Source organism: Heterocephalus glaber, unplaced genomic scaffold, assembly GCF_053883595.1.
Source record: "Heterocephalus glaber isolate CG9 unplaced genomic scaffold, H.glaber_assembly_v1.0 deba00001497, whole genome shotgun sequence".
NCBI lineage: Eukaryota > Metazoa > Chordata > Mammalia > Rodentia > Bathyergidae > Heterocephalus > Heterocephalus glaber.
This window is the reverse complement of record NW_028258320.1, coordinates 14659553-14677065: the sequence shown is the minus strand read 5'-3', so window position 1 is coordinate 14677065 and position 17513 is coordinate 14659553. Positions and strand designations below refer to the sequence as shown.

Here is a 17513-nt window from a genome sequence, read left to right as displayed (position 1 = left end):
CACAGCCTTCAGGAGGCTGAGGCAGGAGGAATCACCACATGTGTGAAGCCAGCCTGGGCCAGGACCAGTCTGAGCTACATAGTGAGACTCTGTCTCATGAAAAAAAAAAAAGACTAAAAGTAAGGAAAGCTAGAAGGTTTGCTTCAGTTGTACTGTCATCATTATGTTAAAGGTAACATAGGTACCTTTTCTGACCATCTCTCAACTCCTCACCTTTAAAGTCAAAAACGTATGTCTTGTTTATATTTGTATTTTATTTCTCAGCTAATAGTACAATGTGTTTATGTGCGTGTCTTCCTTCCTAGACTACAAGAATGTTAAAAGCAAGAGTTGTGTGACATCAACAGTCCACAGGACAATGACTGATCTAATGGGTGGTCAATAAATTTTTGCTGAACTAAATTACCATTATAATCCATAGGTAGTCATAGAAAACATCCCACCTCATGTTAATAATAAAAGCTCTTTTTGTTTCTAGGTCTCCAATGCACGAATGTGCCCTACATAGAGGTTTCTGTTATAAAATCTAACATTATGGTGTTGTAACTGTGGTTATCAAAAATTAGTTTTGGGCCAGGGATTTACCTCAGTGGTGCTGCTGCTTGCCTCGAAAGCACAAGGTGCTGAGTTTGATCCCCAGTACCGGAAAAAAAAAACCCAGTTTCATGGAAGAGCTGCTCCCCAGTGTATTAAATGCTCTTTCCCTTGGTGTAGGATGTGGTCAGAGAAGATGGGATTTTGGTCAAGAATTAGACTTGAGTTCTTATTTCACCATTTATTAGCTGTGTTATCTCATGCAGCCACTTGGTCTCGTCAGTAAAAAGACTAGATATTCCCTCATTCACTATTTAAATATATATCAGGATGGGCCGGGGATTTAGCTCAGTGGTTCCAGCGCTTGCCTTGCAAGAGCAAGGTCCTGAGTTTGATCCCTGGTACCAAAATAAATAAATAAACAAACAAATAAATAAATATTAAATTGAGGGCAGTGGTCTAATGCCTGTAGTTCCAGCTGCTAGAGTGGCTGAGGCAGTAGGATCTCTTGAATCCAGGAGTTTGAGACTCTCAAATCAACCAACCAACCAACCACCTAAATGTCAACCATTGTATCATACATATACCATTGGCTTGGTTTTTTTTATTTATTGTTTTTATTTTTTGGTACCGGGGATCGAACTCTGGTCCTTGTGCTTGCAAAGCAGGTGGCAAAACCACCGAGCTAAATCCCCGGCTCCTAAAGAGACAGTTTTTTGGTGTTTTTTTTTGGTACCGGGGATCGAACTCGGGTCCTTGCGCTTACACAGCAGGCCGTGAAACCACTGAGCTAAATCCCCAGCCCACCGTTGGCTTGTTTTGTATGTTTTTTATTGTACTGGGGATTGAACCCAGTGCCTTTGCATTTCTTTTTCTCTTTGCAGTACTGGTGCTAGAACTCAGGGCAACAAGCATGCTAGGCAAGTGTTCTACCACTGACCTATGTCTCCAGCCCTACAAACCTGCATTTCTAACAAGTTCCCGGGTATTACTGATACTAATCGCCACAGAGTTTGTTGACATTTATAAACTGAGGACAGGTGCGATCTGCCCTGTTAGTAAACACCTACACAAACTGAAGTGCATGGTTTTTTTTTTCAATGAATGAGCTACTTTATACCTCAAAATAACTGTCAAGATTTGAGAGCAAGAACATTTTTGTTCCCTACTATATTTGCAGAACCTAAAATGTGGGTCCACAATAGTGCTCAAATCATTATATAAATAGTAACAAAAGGATGATAAAACACTACAAATGTTTGTTTGTTTTTTGGTACCGGGATCGAACTCGGGTCCTTGAGCTTGCGCAGCAGGCGGTGAAACCACTGAGCTAAATCCCCGGCCCAACACTACAAATGTTAACTACAATCATTCACTAAACATGGAAGGATTACTGCAGAAATTGTAGCTTTTCCAACAGTAGAGAATTTTTGGTCCTGGTGGAGTTCTGAGCTCACAATTCCAACACCTGGGAGGCTGAGGCTGGAGGTTCATATGTTCAAGGCCAGACTGGGCAACATAGTGAGACCGAATATCAAATAGAAAACTAAAACAAAAAAACACGAAGACACTGTACAAAAATGGCTAATAACTAACATTTACCTAGGGCTTGTAATGTCAACCTATGAAACGTGTGAATTAATTCTCTCAACAAGCTCTTAGCTGGATATCACTTCAATTCTACAGATGAAATGGAGGCAAAGAAGTTGCCCAAGTTAGGGAACTGCAGAACCAGGCCGCAAACTCATGCACACTGCCCGACAGTAGGATTACCTTTTATTGCCACCACTACACGTACCACAAAGTTCAGAGGTGAGAACACCACAGAGGACGGAAATAACTGGGGTCAAGGGTCAGCAGGAAATTGATTAAGATCATAGGTCACTAACACGTCAGTTTAAGAAAGCGTTACTGAAGTCTTTTGACCCAGTCGTCTCAGCTGCATGTTGGTTGATGCGGCAGTAAAGTGGCCAGGACATTTCAAAGAACAAAAAACGAAAATGCATGAAAGCCAGGAGAGAGTCCGAAGAAAGTGCCGTGCTAGAAGAGGGCAGTGGCGCATGCACAGCATCCGGGTTCCCGAGTGCGTGCCTAATGCCGACGTGGCAGAAGGAGTGGCCGCGTCTGGAGCGTGGAGGCGGAACTTCCTGGGGGGACACCACGGCCCCCACCACCCAGATCGGAACCGGAAGTGGAGCCTGGGAGCCTAAGACGTTAGGAACGAAGGCGAACCTGGATCTGGAGCCGGGTGAGGAGTGGCGTCGGAGGTTAGGTGGTGGATAGCAATGTAGAGAAGAGGCCGGAGTATTACTGACCAGATCGGGGTCTGGTTTTAGAAGGAAGAGAGGAGCCTGGGGGCGGGGCCCGAGAAGAGACCCTCGCCTCGCGCATCCACGACCTAGGATCAGACCTAGTTTCTCCCTTCTCCCGGCCCAGGTTCTGGCTCCTGCTTCCTGCTCCGAGCCTCTCGAAGGGCGCAGCACGCCCGGTCTCTAACGCTTGATGGACTAGGTTTCTCGCCGACCGTGGCCTGAGAAGCTGTCTTCTGGATCTTTATCCTCGGCACTCCCAGCCTCCAAAGCTTAAACTACTTTCAGAGTTCTAGGAAGCTTGCCCCGCCTCTTTGGGCTGTCATTCTAACTATCCAATCCACCTAGAATGGAATCAAGACCAGAGTTTGATTCCAGGCTCTGGAATGTGTTTGAGGGGATAATTTTCTGGCGAAGACACCCTTTTCCTTCTCTGACTTTAAAAAGAAAGGAGGGGAGACATCTGTCAAGCTTAGTGTCAGTGACCTGTGGAAAGTTTAGGATTTGGAAAAACAACTCCCGAGAGGGTTTTAGTTTAGAGTTCTAGTCCAGGAGCAGCTTTTCCTTCCTAGCCAAGAGGAGAGGCCCATTGTTTCATGGTAGCCCTTTGTGAGGTCTCTGCTTCTTGGGCCCCTTCTGCCTAGGATAATTAGGATGATAAAGCTATATACAGTAGACGTGATAAGATAGTCCTTTTCTTCGAAGAAGCAAGAACTGGACCTTGTAAGGCTATCTTTCAGTTACTGGGCAAGATTGTAGTGATTTTGATGGTGGCCTGCATTCTTAAGGAGAGGAGAAAGAGTTTGAGAAGTGCACTGGGATCATTCATCTGCTCTGCTTGAGAGAAAAGATAAATGATCTTTTCCATGCAGTCCTATTTTGCCGCTTATCTTTGAACTGCCTCCTTAGCTTATGTGAAGATGTTTTTGTGCTTGGCTGAACTTAGTTTTAACCAGTTACCTTGCTAGACTTTTCAGATGTCTTTACATTTGATAATTAATGTTTCACTTCATATACTCTTATTATTTTGTGGTTTTGATATGGGACTTGTGATCTTCCGTCTGCCTCAGGCTCCCAAGTAGTTGGGATTACAGGCTTGTACCACTACACTTGGCTGTCACCTTCTTGTAGTGGAAAGGCTGGGATTGGAGTAGCATTTGGATCATTGTAGTTCAGCCAAAGAATGTCATTTCTCTAAATCTATTACTCTAAAAATTTATCTTTTGAGGGGGAGGGATTTAGCTGGTCTGACCTAGACTTTTACCCTGTGATTAAAAACAACTAGCACTCTAGAGGATACTCATTGTTTATCGAATGAACGAATGAGTAGATGCTAGAGAGAATGAATGGAAAGTGGAGATATTCTTTCATTTATCTGTAAATTTATGGTAATTCAGCAGCCACAGGACTTCTTCTGACTAAACATTAGAAATCATACCACTGGAAATGGAGGCTGCTGCTTCATTCTAGTGGGTCTGTCTAAAGTTGAAATTTATACCCTCTTGGTAGTGGCAAAACATGGGGTTCACAGTAACAAAATCCTTGCTTTGAGGAAGCATAACGATACTGGCTGGGGCAGAAAATTTCTGTGATCCTGTGGCAGCATGGGAATGATTAAGCTGATCACTCCCTGATAAGGTCAATCCATTTTTATCTCGACTTCTTACTTTAAATAGTTGCTCTTTCTTTTAGAAAATTTGTTTTGACTGGTGGAATATACCTGTAATCCCAGCACTCAAGAGGCTGAGGGAGGAGGATTGCTGTGAGTTTAAGACCAGCCTGAGCTGCAAGGACAGCCTGATCTCCATAGTGAGACCCTGTCTCCAAAAAAAAAAAAAAGGAAAAGGAGGGCTGGGGATTTAGCCCAGTGGTTCCGTCACCTGCCTTGCAAGTGCAAGGACCCGAGTTCGATCCCTGGTACCAAAAAAAAAAAAAAGAAAAAAGGAAAAGGAAAAAAAAAATGTGTTTTGACTAATTTGTCTTTTCTGTGATCTAATAGGTAAGACCAAGTCGGGGATGCTGTCATAATGAATGTTAACCAGTCAGCTCCACCTGTGCCGCCATTTGGGCAGCCTCAGCCCATCTACCCAGGGTATCATCAGTCCAGTTATGGTGGGCAGCCAGGGTCCACAGCACTTCCAACTCCCTATGGCGCCTACAATGGTCCAGTGCCAGGCTATCAGCAAACACCTCCTCTTGGTATGTTTTCAAGTTTCTTTTGTGTGAAGGAAGGGAATCAGTAGTGGTCAGGTTGGATTGTTTTGCTCTAGCAAAACAGCTTAGGGAATTTAGTGGCTAGAATTGAAAAACATAAATCTTGCTCTCTGAAATTGAGAGCTGGTGAACAGTCTTGTCATTTCCTGTTTTTAGACAGGTGACTGTATTTCTGCTGTAAGACATCTAGTGGCAGTACATTTTTCAGGTTCAGTGGCAGCTCACTTCCTGTGGATGTCACCCTGTCTCACCTGGCTGCATTGTTGGGAGCTAAATGGAGAGGTTGTGATCACAACTCCTCCAGAACCTGTTGACCTAAAATCTCACCCAAATCACTTGTTCTCTCTCTCTCCCTCTCTCTGGCTCCCTATCTCTATCTATCTCTGTCTCTCTGATTATACTTATATCTATACATGCACCATTCATTGGACTGGTGACTGTGGGACAACCCTGTCTATAAATGATTCTGACATGAAAAGCATAGTATTTTGTGCCTAATTTTGGTGCTTCTTATATCCTCTAATGTCATTTCTTTTTTTTTTTGGTACCGGGGATTGAACTCGGGTCCTTGTGCTTGCGCAGCAGGCGGCGAAACCACTGAGCTAAATCCCCAGCCCTCTAATGTCATTTCTTTTCCTTTACTTCGGTTTGCTCTGCTTCTTACTTGCTCTATAATGTCAGGGTAATAAGATCAATTCGTTTCTGTGTTAGGTTCAATGTTTAGGGCCGTCGCTATACTAAGTACATGGTATACTACTGAGCTGTACCTCCATTCCCCAGTGTTTGGCTTTTATGTTAATTTTTTGAGAAGAGCACTAGTTACTCCACAGATTACTTTCAGAAAGTAGTTAACAGTACTTCTTTGATTAACCATAAGGTATGCCAAACTTTGCAATTTTTTTTTTTTAAAGATTCTATTTTTTTTTTTTTTTTTTTGTACCGGGGATCGAACTTGGGTCCTTGAGCTTGCGTAGTAGATGGTGAAACCACTGAGCTAAATCCCCGGCTGCAATTTTTTTTTTTTAACTCAGGGCCTTGGCACTAAGCTACATACCCAGACTACTTTTATTTATTTATCTATTTATTTATTTTATTTGGTACTGGGGATTGAATTCAGGACATTGCAGTTTCGAGGCAGGCATGGCACCACTGAGCACCACCCCAGCACTATTTTTATTTATTATTATGAGACATTAAGTTACCCAGTCTGGGCATGAAATTGTGACTTCCTGCCTCAGCCTCCCAGAGTGCTGGGATTACCAGCATGTACTACCATGCATGCGTGGCTTCTCTATACTTTTTTTGTTTGGTACTGGGGATCAAACTCAGGTCCTTGCGGTTGCACAGCAGGCGGTGAAACCACTGAGCTAAATCCCGGCCCTTCTCTATACTAAAGAGTATCCGGGTATTTAGCTCAGTGGTTCTGTTGCCTGTCTTGCAAGCGCAAGGTCCTGAGTTTGATCCCGGTATGAAAAAAAAAAGTAAATTCCATGCTGCTGATGTCCAGCCCTGTGGATTGCTGACCCATCTTAGGTAAAAAGAAGGCACTAAGGAAGCATAGGTAACATTTGGAAAATGAAGAAGTATTACCTTTTTAATTATAGCTGTGAAAAAATTCTGTGAGGTGGTAAAATTAGATCCTAGTTCTTTAGAAGCCTTATCCTTGGTTGGGACTTTGACTGGACAGAGTCCACTTCTGCTCTGTCTAGTCCTGATTTATCAAAATGGAGTTTGTCATTCTCTCAAGAGAGAGCTTTGTCACTGAGAGGAAAATCTATCTGGTTCTTTCATGGTTAGTGTGCAAATTCAGATTAATCGTGTTCTCCCAGGCAGGTTCTGTAATATCTAATCTCTGACAAGGACAGAGTAAAAGAAAAAATTGTTTGAACAGAGGTCAGCAAATTTCCAGAGTGATTTGCTAAGTAACTAATGTCATTCGTCCCATGTTTCCTGTGGGAAGAATAGCTAAGGGGAATAGAAGTAGCCTTGATGGCAGCTCTGATGAATGGAAAGGATGGAGTCTAGCTTTTGTGAGGACACAGGTGGCAGCACTAATGGGAGGACAGGCCCCCTGTCCTGGGTGAACGCTCCTAAACCATGTGCTGTTGGAAGTTTCCACAGTTAGAAGTGGATAAAAAGGTTATGGTTAGGGCAAGAAGAATGTAGGTCAGTGGTACAGGACTTGCCTAGCATGTGTGAGGCCCTATTTGATCCCTAGCACTGTAGAGAATTAAAAATAATTTTTAAAAAGGTGCCTCTCTCTACAGCCTAGCTCAGTTTATTACTTTGTTAACTTCTATACCACTTGTGTCATATATGCTCTTAAGTTTCTGAGTTCTGGAATATGATCTTCTCCTTGAAACAGTTGATCTTTTTGTATAGGGTAAGGACAGTAGGATGGCCTGAGTTGAGTGAGAGTATGGTGACCATAGAAAGACCCTACTTTTTTTCTTTTTTTTTTTCTTTTTTGAGACAGGGTCTCCCTGTGTAGTTCTGGCTGGCCTTGAACTCACTGTGTAGCCTAGGTTGGCCTTGAACTTACAGGGATTCTCCTGCCTCCGCCCCTGAGTACTGGGATTATAGGCATGTTCCACTATGCTCAGCCGAAGGCCCTACATTCTTGTGGCTCTGGCTACAGCTTCACCCTGGTGTACTTGTCTGGCAGAGTTTAGGCTGGGTGGAAGGGATCCATGTTCAGAGTACTGCTGTACCTAGAGTTCCATGTTGATAATGTCCTGTTCACCATGCAGCTGTGGTATTGGGTCAGCAAAAGTTGAGCTTATTGATTCTTGCTTTGCATTCCTGGTTCAGGGAGGAGGAGAAAATTATTTCCTAATCATTACTTTCTGTCCTTTACCCTCAGGTATGTCAAGAGCCCCACCCTCCTCAGGGGCCCCTCCAACCTCGACAGCACAGGCTTCTTGTGGCCAAGCTGGGTATGGCCAGTTTGGCCAAGGTGATATACAGAATGGACCCAGCTCTTCCACTGTTCCCACGCCAAGGTGTGTACTTGGGTTAACCTAAAAGTGGTAGTTCTTTTGTAGATCCCTTTCTCCCTTTTGTCCTCTTCTATTTTGTCATCTTTTTTCTAGGTTATAGGTGCTGCTGATATCCAGCCCTGTGGATTACTGACCTATCTTAATATTTGTGCTCTTTTACATATTACTCTTTTTCAGTGAACCTGAGTTCTATTCTGTTCTGTTCTTTTCTTTTCTTTTTTTTTTTTTTTTTTGTGGTACTGGGGATGGAACTCAGGACGTTGCACTTACCAGGCAGGTGCAGTGCCACTGAGCTACATTCCTGGCCTTCTTGTCTTTTAACCCCTCTTTTGCAGTACTGGGGATGAAACCCCAGGCCTCTGCATGCTAGGCAAGTACTCCACCACTGAGCTAAATTCCTAGTCCTTTTCAATTAATTATGTATCTGTTTATTTAGTGGTACTGGGGATTGAACCCAAGGCCTCTGCACTAAGCAGCATGGCTACTGTTTTTTGTTTTTTACTTTTGAGACAGGTTGCTAATTTCTCCAAACTGGGTTTGAACTTGAGATCCTCCTGCCTCATCATCCAAGAGTGTTGGTATTATAGGCATGCACCACCATGACTGGCTCCTATTCATTTTTTATTTTATTTTGAGACAGGGTTTTACTGAATTGTCCAGGCTGGCCTCAAACTTGGAAGCCTTCTGCCTTAGCCTCCCAAGTAGCTGAGATTACAGGCATATACCACCACACTCTGCGTTTGTTTGTTTGTTTTTCCTTGAAGACATACATTTTCAATAATGGTTGCTAAGGGTGAAATGGGAAGAAGACAATGTCAGGATTAGTTGTGTCTCTGCCAGCTTCTCCTTTTTTTCTACATTAGGCACTTAGTAGACTGATTGGTTAAGTTTGTGCATGACCAGTTATGAAATGAAAAACTTCATTGGTGCATGACTCTATAAACCCGTTTGCATGAGAGTTCACTAAAGGAGGGAAGTCATCTCTGACAGAAGGTTATTTGTTTTCTGGTAAATAAAGTACAACTGTGGGTAGAAAATGTGGTAATTGGCAGAGTTGCTGAAGTGTCCAAATTATACATTTTTAGCGCTGAACATAAGTCTGGATAAGGCAGATGAGTAGGATATGTGGAAGATAACATATAGACAAACTTAAAGATATAACATAGTGTGAGGAAAAGTTTGGAACTGTTTAAATCATGCCAGTCAAGAAAAGCCTCTCTGAAGTATTTGAGACCTCAGTGAGGAGATGAAGTGAGCTGCACAAAGATGTGGGGGAAGAGTCTGCTGGATAGAAGGAACAAGAGGTGCAAAGGCCCTGAAGTAGAAGTAAATTTGTTGGCTATGAGGAATAGCAAGTTTAAGGGTGAGGGTTGGTGGTGCAGCTCAGTGGTAGAGCCCTTGTTTGCGCCCCACCACTGCAGAAACCAATCAGATGAACAGACAATGAGGAAGAACAGTAGTGGGGTAGTGTATAAGCCAGAGAGTGTGGTGTTAGGAAGTCAGATGAAGAGTATTTCAGGAAGGCAGAAAAGCAATCAGTTGGTCAGTGGGTGCTGAGTGATGAGATGAGGGCCTAAGGATTGAATATTGGATTTGGTGAGACTGTTCTCATTAATAAATGCAGTTTCAGTGTAGAAATGAGGAAAACTGCCTAGTCCAAGTGGGTCAGAGTTTCAGCTGGGTGATAGATCATTGTAACCTGAAAACCCTTTTCTACAGTAATCTGGAAAGCAGAGATGAAATATAAACAAAAAAAAAATTTTTTTTTTCAAGTTCATAGTTAAGCTTTTAGAAAGTGAAATCCTGGGCCAGGGATTTAGCTTAGTGGTGCCTTCACCTGCCTTGTAAGCACAAGGTCCTGAGTCTGATCCCCAGTAGCCCCCACCCCCCAAAAAAAAGAAAAAAGAAAAAGAAAATTCTAGAGGTCTAGAGTTCTAAAGATCAAGTTCTAGAGTTCTAGAGATCAAAAATCAGAGTGATAAGCTGAGTCTGTGGCTGCCTGTGAATTTGGTGGGAATTATCGTCTTGAGAATCCAAGATGGCCCAGTGTGGTGGCAGGCACTGGTGCTACTCAGGAGGCTGAGGCAGGAGGATCATTTGAAGCCAGGAGTTCAAGATTAACCTGGGCAACATAGCAAGACTCTGTCTTGATAGATGGATAGGTGGATGAATGGATGGAAGGAAGGGAAAGAGGGAAAGGAGAAAAGTGAAGAACAGAATAAACCCAAGGACTTAAGTTTAAGCAGGTACTGGGAATGGAAGATAAGTTCTTTGGCTTTTCTGAGAAGTGAGATTCGAATTGAGATCTTGTTTATGAAAGTTTATATCTAGATGGTGCCTTCAGTGAACAGTTAGACTAGGAAGATCTGCATGCTGGCAAAGGGTGACAATAAGGAGTGCTGTTTTTCTCAGGTTGGCTGTTGGTAAGTGGGGGAAAAAGGTCTTGAGGATGCAAATGGACACGAGGGAACATTTTGGGGTAATAAAAATGTTCCAAGTTGGATTCTGTTCGATGATTGAAGAAAATTAGCAAGCTATGCATTTAAAGGAGTGATTCTAATGGTATGGAAATTGTGTTTTAGCTGTTTTTAAAGTTTATCATGGGTACTTCCAGAGGCAAACAGGAAACAATCACATTCCCTTAACTGAGGCCATACGGCCTTCTCTGAGGAGGGAAAACAGTTGTTTAGAGTCAGTAGAAATTATTAGGGGGCAGCAGATAGAATAATAACTTAAGGGCCAGGGATGTAGCTCAATGCCGCAGTGCCTGGCTGGCAAGCTTGAGGCTCTGAGTTCAATTCCCAGTACCAAAAAAAAGAAAGAATAATAACTTAAAAGCATTAAAGGAAAATAGTTACCAGCTTAGAACTATGTAGCTTATCAAGAGAAAGGCCAAATTAAAGACATTTCAGATCAAGAGTTAGTAATATACACACTTGGTTGAAAAACTATGGGATAGACATAAGTTAAAAAGGAAAATGAGCCTAGAAAGATATTTAAAGAGAAAAATAGACACTGAGGTAGAAATAGAGCCAGGCATCGTGGTAGATGCCTGTAATTCTAGCTAGTTGGGAGGTGAGGCAGGAGGATTGGAAGTTTGAGGCCAGCCTGTACAACTTAGTGAGACCTTGTCTCAAAATAAAAAAGGGCTGTGGGTGAAGCTCAGTGGTATGGCACTTGCCTTTGCCTGGGTTTTACCCTTGGGACTACCACAATGAAGGAAGGGAAAGAGGAAAGGAAAGCAGGGAGGGACAGAGGGACGAAAGGAAAGAAGGAAGAGAAACACAATGTAGATCACAATTTTTTGGTAATGTCTAGCTGAGTAATACTTCATTGTATGGATACACCACATTTTGTTTATCCATTTTGATTTTTGTTGTTGTTATTTTGAAACAGGGTCTCTCTATGCAGTTCAGGGTGGCCTTAAACTTACTATGAAGGCCAGGCTGGCCTCGAACTTCCAGCCATCCTCCTGCCTCAGCCTCTTGAGTGCTCAAATTACAGGCATGTACCACCATGCCTGGCTCCATTCTGAATTTTGGTTTGTTTCTACAATAGCTCCTCCCTCTCCCTTTTTCCAGTGCTGGGGATTAAACCCAGGACCTTACATATACCAAGCAGTGCTCTACCACTGAGGTCAACATAGTTTGGTTTTTTTTTTGGTTTTTTGGGTTTTTTTGAGAGGACTTTGTGCTGATGAGAATAATCAGAAAGGGAAACTGAGGGAAAGCACATTAGAAAGACAAGTTGCCAAAATGAAAAAGATACTTATAAATAAAATAGACATAATAGGGGATATAGCTCAGTGGTGGAACACTTGCTTGGCACACACAAGGCTCTAGGTTCAATCCTAACACCACAAAAAAAGTATCTACACTATATAAAGAGCTCTGACTAATCATAAGAGAAAGAATCCATGGGCAGGAAAAAGAGAGAAAGGGACAGTAAAAAGAATTGGATGTGTTCTGTACATGTACCAGTTCCCCATGATGAATGTAATCATTATGTATTGTAAATATATACTAATAGAAATTTTTTTAAAAGACAGTCCAATTGAAAAAAAAATGAACAAGGGCCGGGGATTTAGCTCAGTGGTTTCGCCGCCTGCTGCGCAAGCGCAAGGACCCAATTCGATCCCTGGTACCAAAAAAAAATTAATAATGAACAAAAACTAGAATAGGATATTTGTGAAAGAAGAAATATGTACAAATGGCCAAAGAACTTTTTTTTTTTTTTTTTGGTTCCAGGGTTTGAACTCAGGACCTTGTGGTTGTGAGGCAGGTGGCAGCACCACTAAGCTAAATCCCTGGCCCTTGTTTTGGATCTTTGAGACAAGGTCTTGCTGTACAATTCAGGCTGGCCTTGAACTCACAGGCCAGCCTCACACGTGCCACCATACCCAGCTCAAAGAACATATTTAAAAAAGATTTTCCAAAAATAAACAAATAAACGAACAATAAATAAATAAATAAAGATGTTCAGGGCTGGGGATTTAACTCAGTGGTTCCACTGCCTGGCTCGCAAGCGGAAGGAACAGGGTTTGATCCCTGGTACCAAAATAAATAAATAAATAAATAAATAAATAAATAAATAAATAAATAAAAAAAAATAAAAAGATGTTCAGGGCCGGGGATTTAGCTCAGTGGTTCTGGTGCCTGCCTTGCAAGCGCAAGGCCCTGAGTTCGATCCCTGGTACCAAAAAAAAAAGATGTTCAACTTCTGTCTGGGCAATTTAGGGATACCCTTTCCTAAAATTAAAAAAAAATTGTAAAAAGGGCTAGAGATGTAGCTAGAGAGTGCCCTTGGACTCATTCTCCTATTATTGGGAAAAAAAATTTGCCGAGGATATAGAATAATAGGAATTCATATCCAATGGTGGTAGGATGGAAATTAGGATAACTTTAAAGGATAATAATTTGGCACTTTTTATTAAAATTAAAGATATGTATACCTTGTGACCCTGCAGTTTCACCCATAGATATGTAACAAAAACTAATGGTTAGGCCATGGTGGCACATGACTGTAATCCCAGCACTAGGAAGGCTGAACCAGGAGGAATGCCACAAGTTTGAAGCCATCCTGGGTTACATAGTGAGTTCAAGGCCACCCTGAACTACATAGCGATACCCTGTCTCAAAAAAAGAAAAGAAAAGCCAGGTATGTGCCATGTGCCTGTCCTCCCAGTACTCAGGAGGCTAAGGAGGGAGCTTTGCTTGAGCCTAGGAATTCAAGGCCAGCCTGGATAAGATAGTGAGATGCTGTCTCAAAGAAAACAAAGCCAGAAGCAGGGCATGTTAGCACATGCCTATAGTCCCAGCACTCAGGAGGCTGAGGCAGGAGGATTGCTGTGAGTTCGAGACCAGCCTGGGCTACATAGTAAGACTTTCTCTCAAAAAATAAAACAAAGCTGGGCATGGTGATTGTAGGCAAAGCTGCCTATAAGCCCAGGGCTGGAGGCTGAAGCAGAAGGATCACAGTGAGGGCCGGGGATTTAGCTCCCTAGTACTTCGCCTGCCTTGCAAGCACAAGATCCTGAGTCTGATTCCTGGTACTGGGGTGGGGGAAAGGATCACAGTGAGTTTGAGACCAGCCTGTGCTGTATACAGTAGTGATTTCAAGGGAGCATGAACTATTTAGCGAGTCCCTGTCTCAAAAAAGAAAAAACTATATATACAGAGTCCAGCAAAAAATGTATACACACTTCAGGAAAAGAAAAACTTGTATAAATATTTTAATACTAAGTTGATTGAGACATCATGATATTAATACAAGTCAGTTTTGGCCTCTACAATTACAAGAGGTGCTCACAGTGGTGGCAGTTAGTTTCCAAGCATTTATTTGTACACCAAATTGATGCTTGGGTAACCTTGGTCATTGAGATTGGTGCACATGCATTTTCAATTTCTTCTCTAAGGGCCAACAGTGTAGTGGGTTTTCTGCAATACGACATCCTCTAGGGTCCCCCATACAAGGGTAACACCATCTGTTGAAAAAACATCATACTATGTTTCTTTTCCTAAAGTGTGTATACATTTTTTTGGTGGACTCTATATATGTATATGTAAATGTTTATTTCATCCCAGGAATTTGAGGCCAGACTAGGCCACATAGCAAGACCTTATCTCAAAAATGAATGAATGAATGAATGAATGTTAATAGCAACATTATTCGTAATAACCAAAAATTAGGCTTGCTAGTGAGACACTGGCTTCAATCCCCTTCACTGGAAGCCATATTTAGTGAGTGGAATAATATTTAGTGATGAAAGAGAAATTAATTGTAGCTAAAGGTGATATCATTGATAAATTTCATAAATGGGTTGAACAAAAGACACAAAATCCAAAGAGATGTATGTTATGATTCTGTTTAAAAAGTTGAAAAACAGGAAGGGGGCAATAAAAATAAAGTTGAAAAACTGGGCTGGATATAGTGATAAGCACCTCTAATCTAGCACTCTGTGAGGCTGAGGCAGGAGGATCATCAGCCTGGGTACACAATAAAAAATACAAAAATGACTGGAGATATGTAGCTCAGGGGGAAACCCCAAGGTTCAATACCCAGTCCACACACACATGCGTGCATAAAGACGGGGTAATTTTTAGGGAGCTGCGTGCAGGGCCTTTGATTTTTTTTTTTTTCTTTTTGGGGGGGTACCAGGGATCAAACTTGTGACCTTGCTCTTGCGAGGCAGGCACCAGAACCACTGAGCTAAATCCCTGGCCCTTTTCTTTTTTGGTACTGGGGATGGAACTCAGGACCTTGCCTTTGCAAGGCAGGCGCTGGAACCACTGAGCTAAATCTCCAGCCCCAATGCTAGTGTATTCTGTTTTTTGAGTTTGTTTTTTGTTCCACGAGTGGCTACATTATAATTATTCAGCTGTACATATATATTTTGTGCTTTTTTTCTATTTATGTTTTATTTTACATTTAATCTGGGAATAAATTCTAGTTCAGCCTGTTACTTAGACTTTCATTGTTTAGCTTCTTGTTTTCTCTGTCTCCCTCATTATTTTGCTATAAAAGTAGGCTAAATAAAGAATTTAGAGTTGTTATTTAATTCATAGGTAAGGTGACGGCGGTTCACTGTTACTAGGGCATGTGACAGAATGGCACTGACTTAGTTGATAGCAGTACCATGGAATGGAATTATTCTGACAAGGACTTCTGGAATGTCTAGCATAGGGCTAATAGTATGCTTAGTGCTGTGGAAGACAAATACAAAGCCCAACAAAGAGCTTAAGCAGGTAAAGTTCACTAGTTAAATTCTTGGGAAGGAAATACAAGTTTATTGAATGAATGCCAATGTATTAAACTGAAGGACTAATAGAAGCTCACCAAATATCAGGTACTAGTTGTTTAGCAGAGATAAAATAAGGCAGAAAATATAAATCAGAATTGCAGTGCCGGGGATTTAGCTCAGTGGTTTCGCCACCTGCTGCGCAAGCGCAAGGATCCGAGTTTGATCCTCGGTACCAAAAAAAAAAAAAAAAAAAGAATTGCAGTGGGAGAGACTGCACTGGGAAGAATTTGATGCGTTCCATAAGTCTTGTCAGGAGTGTGTTGTAGAGACCTGTGGTAATATCACCATAAAACACCAGTGCAGTTGCCTGTAGTTGGTATGCAGTGATAGTGGAATTATTTTGTATTTACTTTTTAAAAAAAATTTTATTTATTTACCGGGGATCGAACTCAGGACCTTGTGCTTGTGAGGCAGGTGCCAGAACCACTGAGCTAAATCCCCAGCCCCCTGTATTTACTTTTAAATGTGCTGTCTTATATCATGCCATTGTTCACCTTAGCTGTTGCTAAGATAGATCCAGTTGGTTTATGTTATTTCTCTACCCCTTTCTTGGTACAGTTAGCACCATCCCTCTAATTAGTATAAACTGCCAAACTCAGCTGACATGCTCCTCTGACCTTATAGATTATTGTAACACCTGTCCCAGAATATATTAATACTTTACTTTAAAGTTGAACAATGGACTGGATTTGTTTGATCTCGGATTTTTCAAGTGCTTGTTGTATGCGTGCTTAATGTGTACCCTCTCTTTCAAGTCTACTGAGGCTTCAGATTAAAAAAAGCAATGTAGGGCTAGGGATTTAGCTCAGTGGTTCCGCTGCCTGCCTTGAAATCACAAGGTCCTGAGTTCGATCTCCAGTACCAAAAAAAAAAAAGCAAGGTCGTTCAGAACCAGATGTAGTGCATTCCTGTAATCCCAGCATTCCTGGAGGTTGAGGCAGGAGGATTGGAAGTTTGAGCTCAGTTTAGGCAGTTTAGTGAGACCCTGTCTCAAAAAATACAAAAAGGGCTGGTGATGTAGCTCAGTACAAAGGCTCTGGGTTCAATCCCAAGTACCATAAAACAAAACAAAAAGAATCCAAAAAAACTAAGGTAGTTTGTCAACAAAGGATTGGGGCAGAGGAGGAAATAATTTAATTAGCAGATTAAATAGTATTTGACTCGAGAGTGCTTGCCATATGTTTATGGAATGAATCTAGTGGAAAATAAGATTTGCTACAAATAATTCAAGTGTAGATAATCAGAAGTGTCATTGGCCCACAAATATAGGATTATGAAGCCATAAAAGAGCTCAGGATGAGGTAAAATGCCAAACAACGTAGCTTCCTGTGTGATGTGGCATTGCTTACATCTTTGCAGGTAGCCCAGCCCACCAATCACCTCTGCATTCCTTCTCTATATAGGCTCCCTGGGTCTCAGCCATTTGGATCCCCATTGGCTCCTGCAGTCAGCCAGCCAGCTGTGCTTCAGCCCTATGGCCCTCCCCCGACAAGTGCACAGGTGACTGCCCAGCTGGCCGGAATGCAGATCAGTGGTGCTATGGCCCCAGCTCCTCCCCCTTCAGGGCTGGGCTATGGTAAGTAGTGCTGACCACAGGAATATTACTGTGGCCTTCTTTCTAGAGGCATGAGGCTCTGGGGGTACCCCTGGATCTCTTATTTCCTGTGCCTCTGAGCTCCAGAAGATGGGGCAGCCATAATCCCCCCCTCTTTTGTGGGAAGCGATCTGCTGAAGGAGGCAGAATGACTTCTGACTCTACCTCTTCTGTTCCTCAGGACCACCAACATCGCTGGCCTCAGCCTCAGGAAGTTTCCCTAACTCCGGTCCATATGGCTCCTATCCTCAGGGCCAGGCTCCTCCCATTAGCCAGACCCAAGGTCATCCTGGGGTTCAGCCTCCCCAGCGGTCTGCACCCCCACTGGCCTCCAGCTTCAAACCCCCAGCTTCAGGGGGTCCTCGGATGCCTTCGATGACTGGTCCACTTCCACCTGGACAGGGTTTTGGGGGTGTCCCCATAAGCCACCCCAACCATGTGTCCTCACCTCTTCCTCAAGCTCTGCCCCCAGGCACCCAGATGACTGGGCCCCAAGGACCACTGCCACCTATGCACTCCCCCCAGCAGCCGGGTTATCAACTGCAACAAAATGGTGAGTTTTT

The 17513-nt window shown here is 42.6% G+C and overlaps 1 protein-coding gene across 8 annotated transcripts in view; it reads left to right on the top strand.

The window, feature by feature from the left end:
• The first annotated feature begins 2613 nt into the window (after positions 1–2613).
• Sec24c (SEC24 homolog C, COPII component) overlaps positions 2614–17513 on the top strand; it is a 27079-nt gene continuing 12179 nt past the window's right edge. For 4 of the 8 annotated variants that reach the window (XM_004846287.3, XM_087184683.1, XM_013072888.3 and 1 more), the window contains exons 1-5: positions 2633–2782; positions 4843–5042; positions 7921–8059; positions 16760–16932; positions 17132–17503. In XM_004846287.3, coding sequence (XP_004846344.1) covers positions 4871–5042; positions 7921–8059; positions 16760–16932; positions 17132–17503 — 856 coding nt within the window. In that variant the 5' untranslated portion in view covers positions 2633–2782; positions 4843–4870. Of the gene's footprint in view, positions 2783–4842; positions 5043–7920; positions 8060–16759; positions 16933–17131; positions 17504–17513 lie in introns of all 8 variants that reach the window. The other 4 variants (XM_087184682.1, XM_021259628.1, XM_021259627.1 and 1 more) reach the window with 1 other exon arrangement.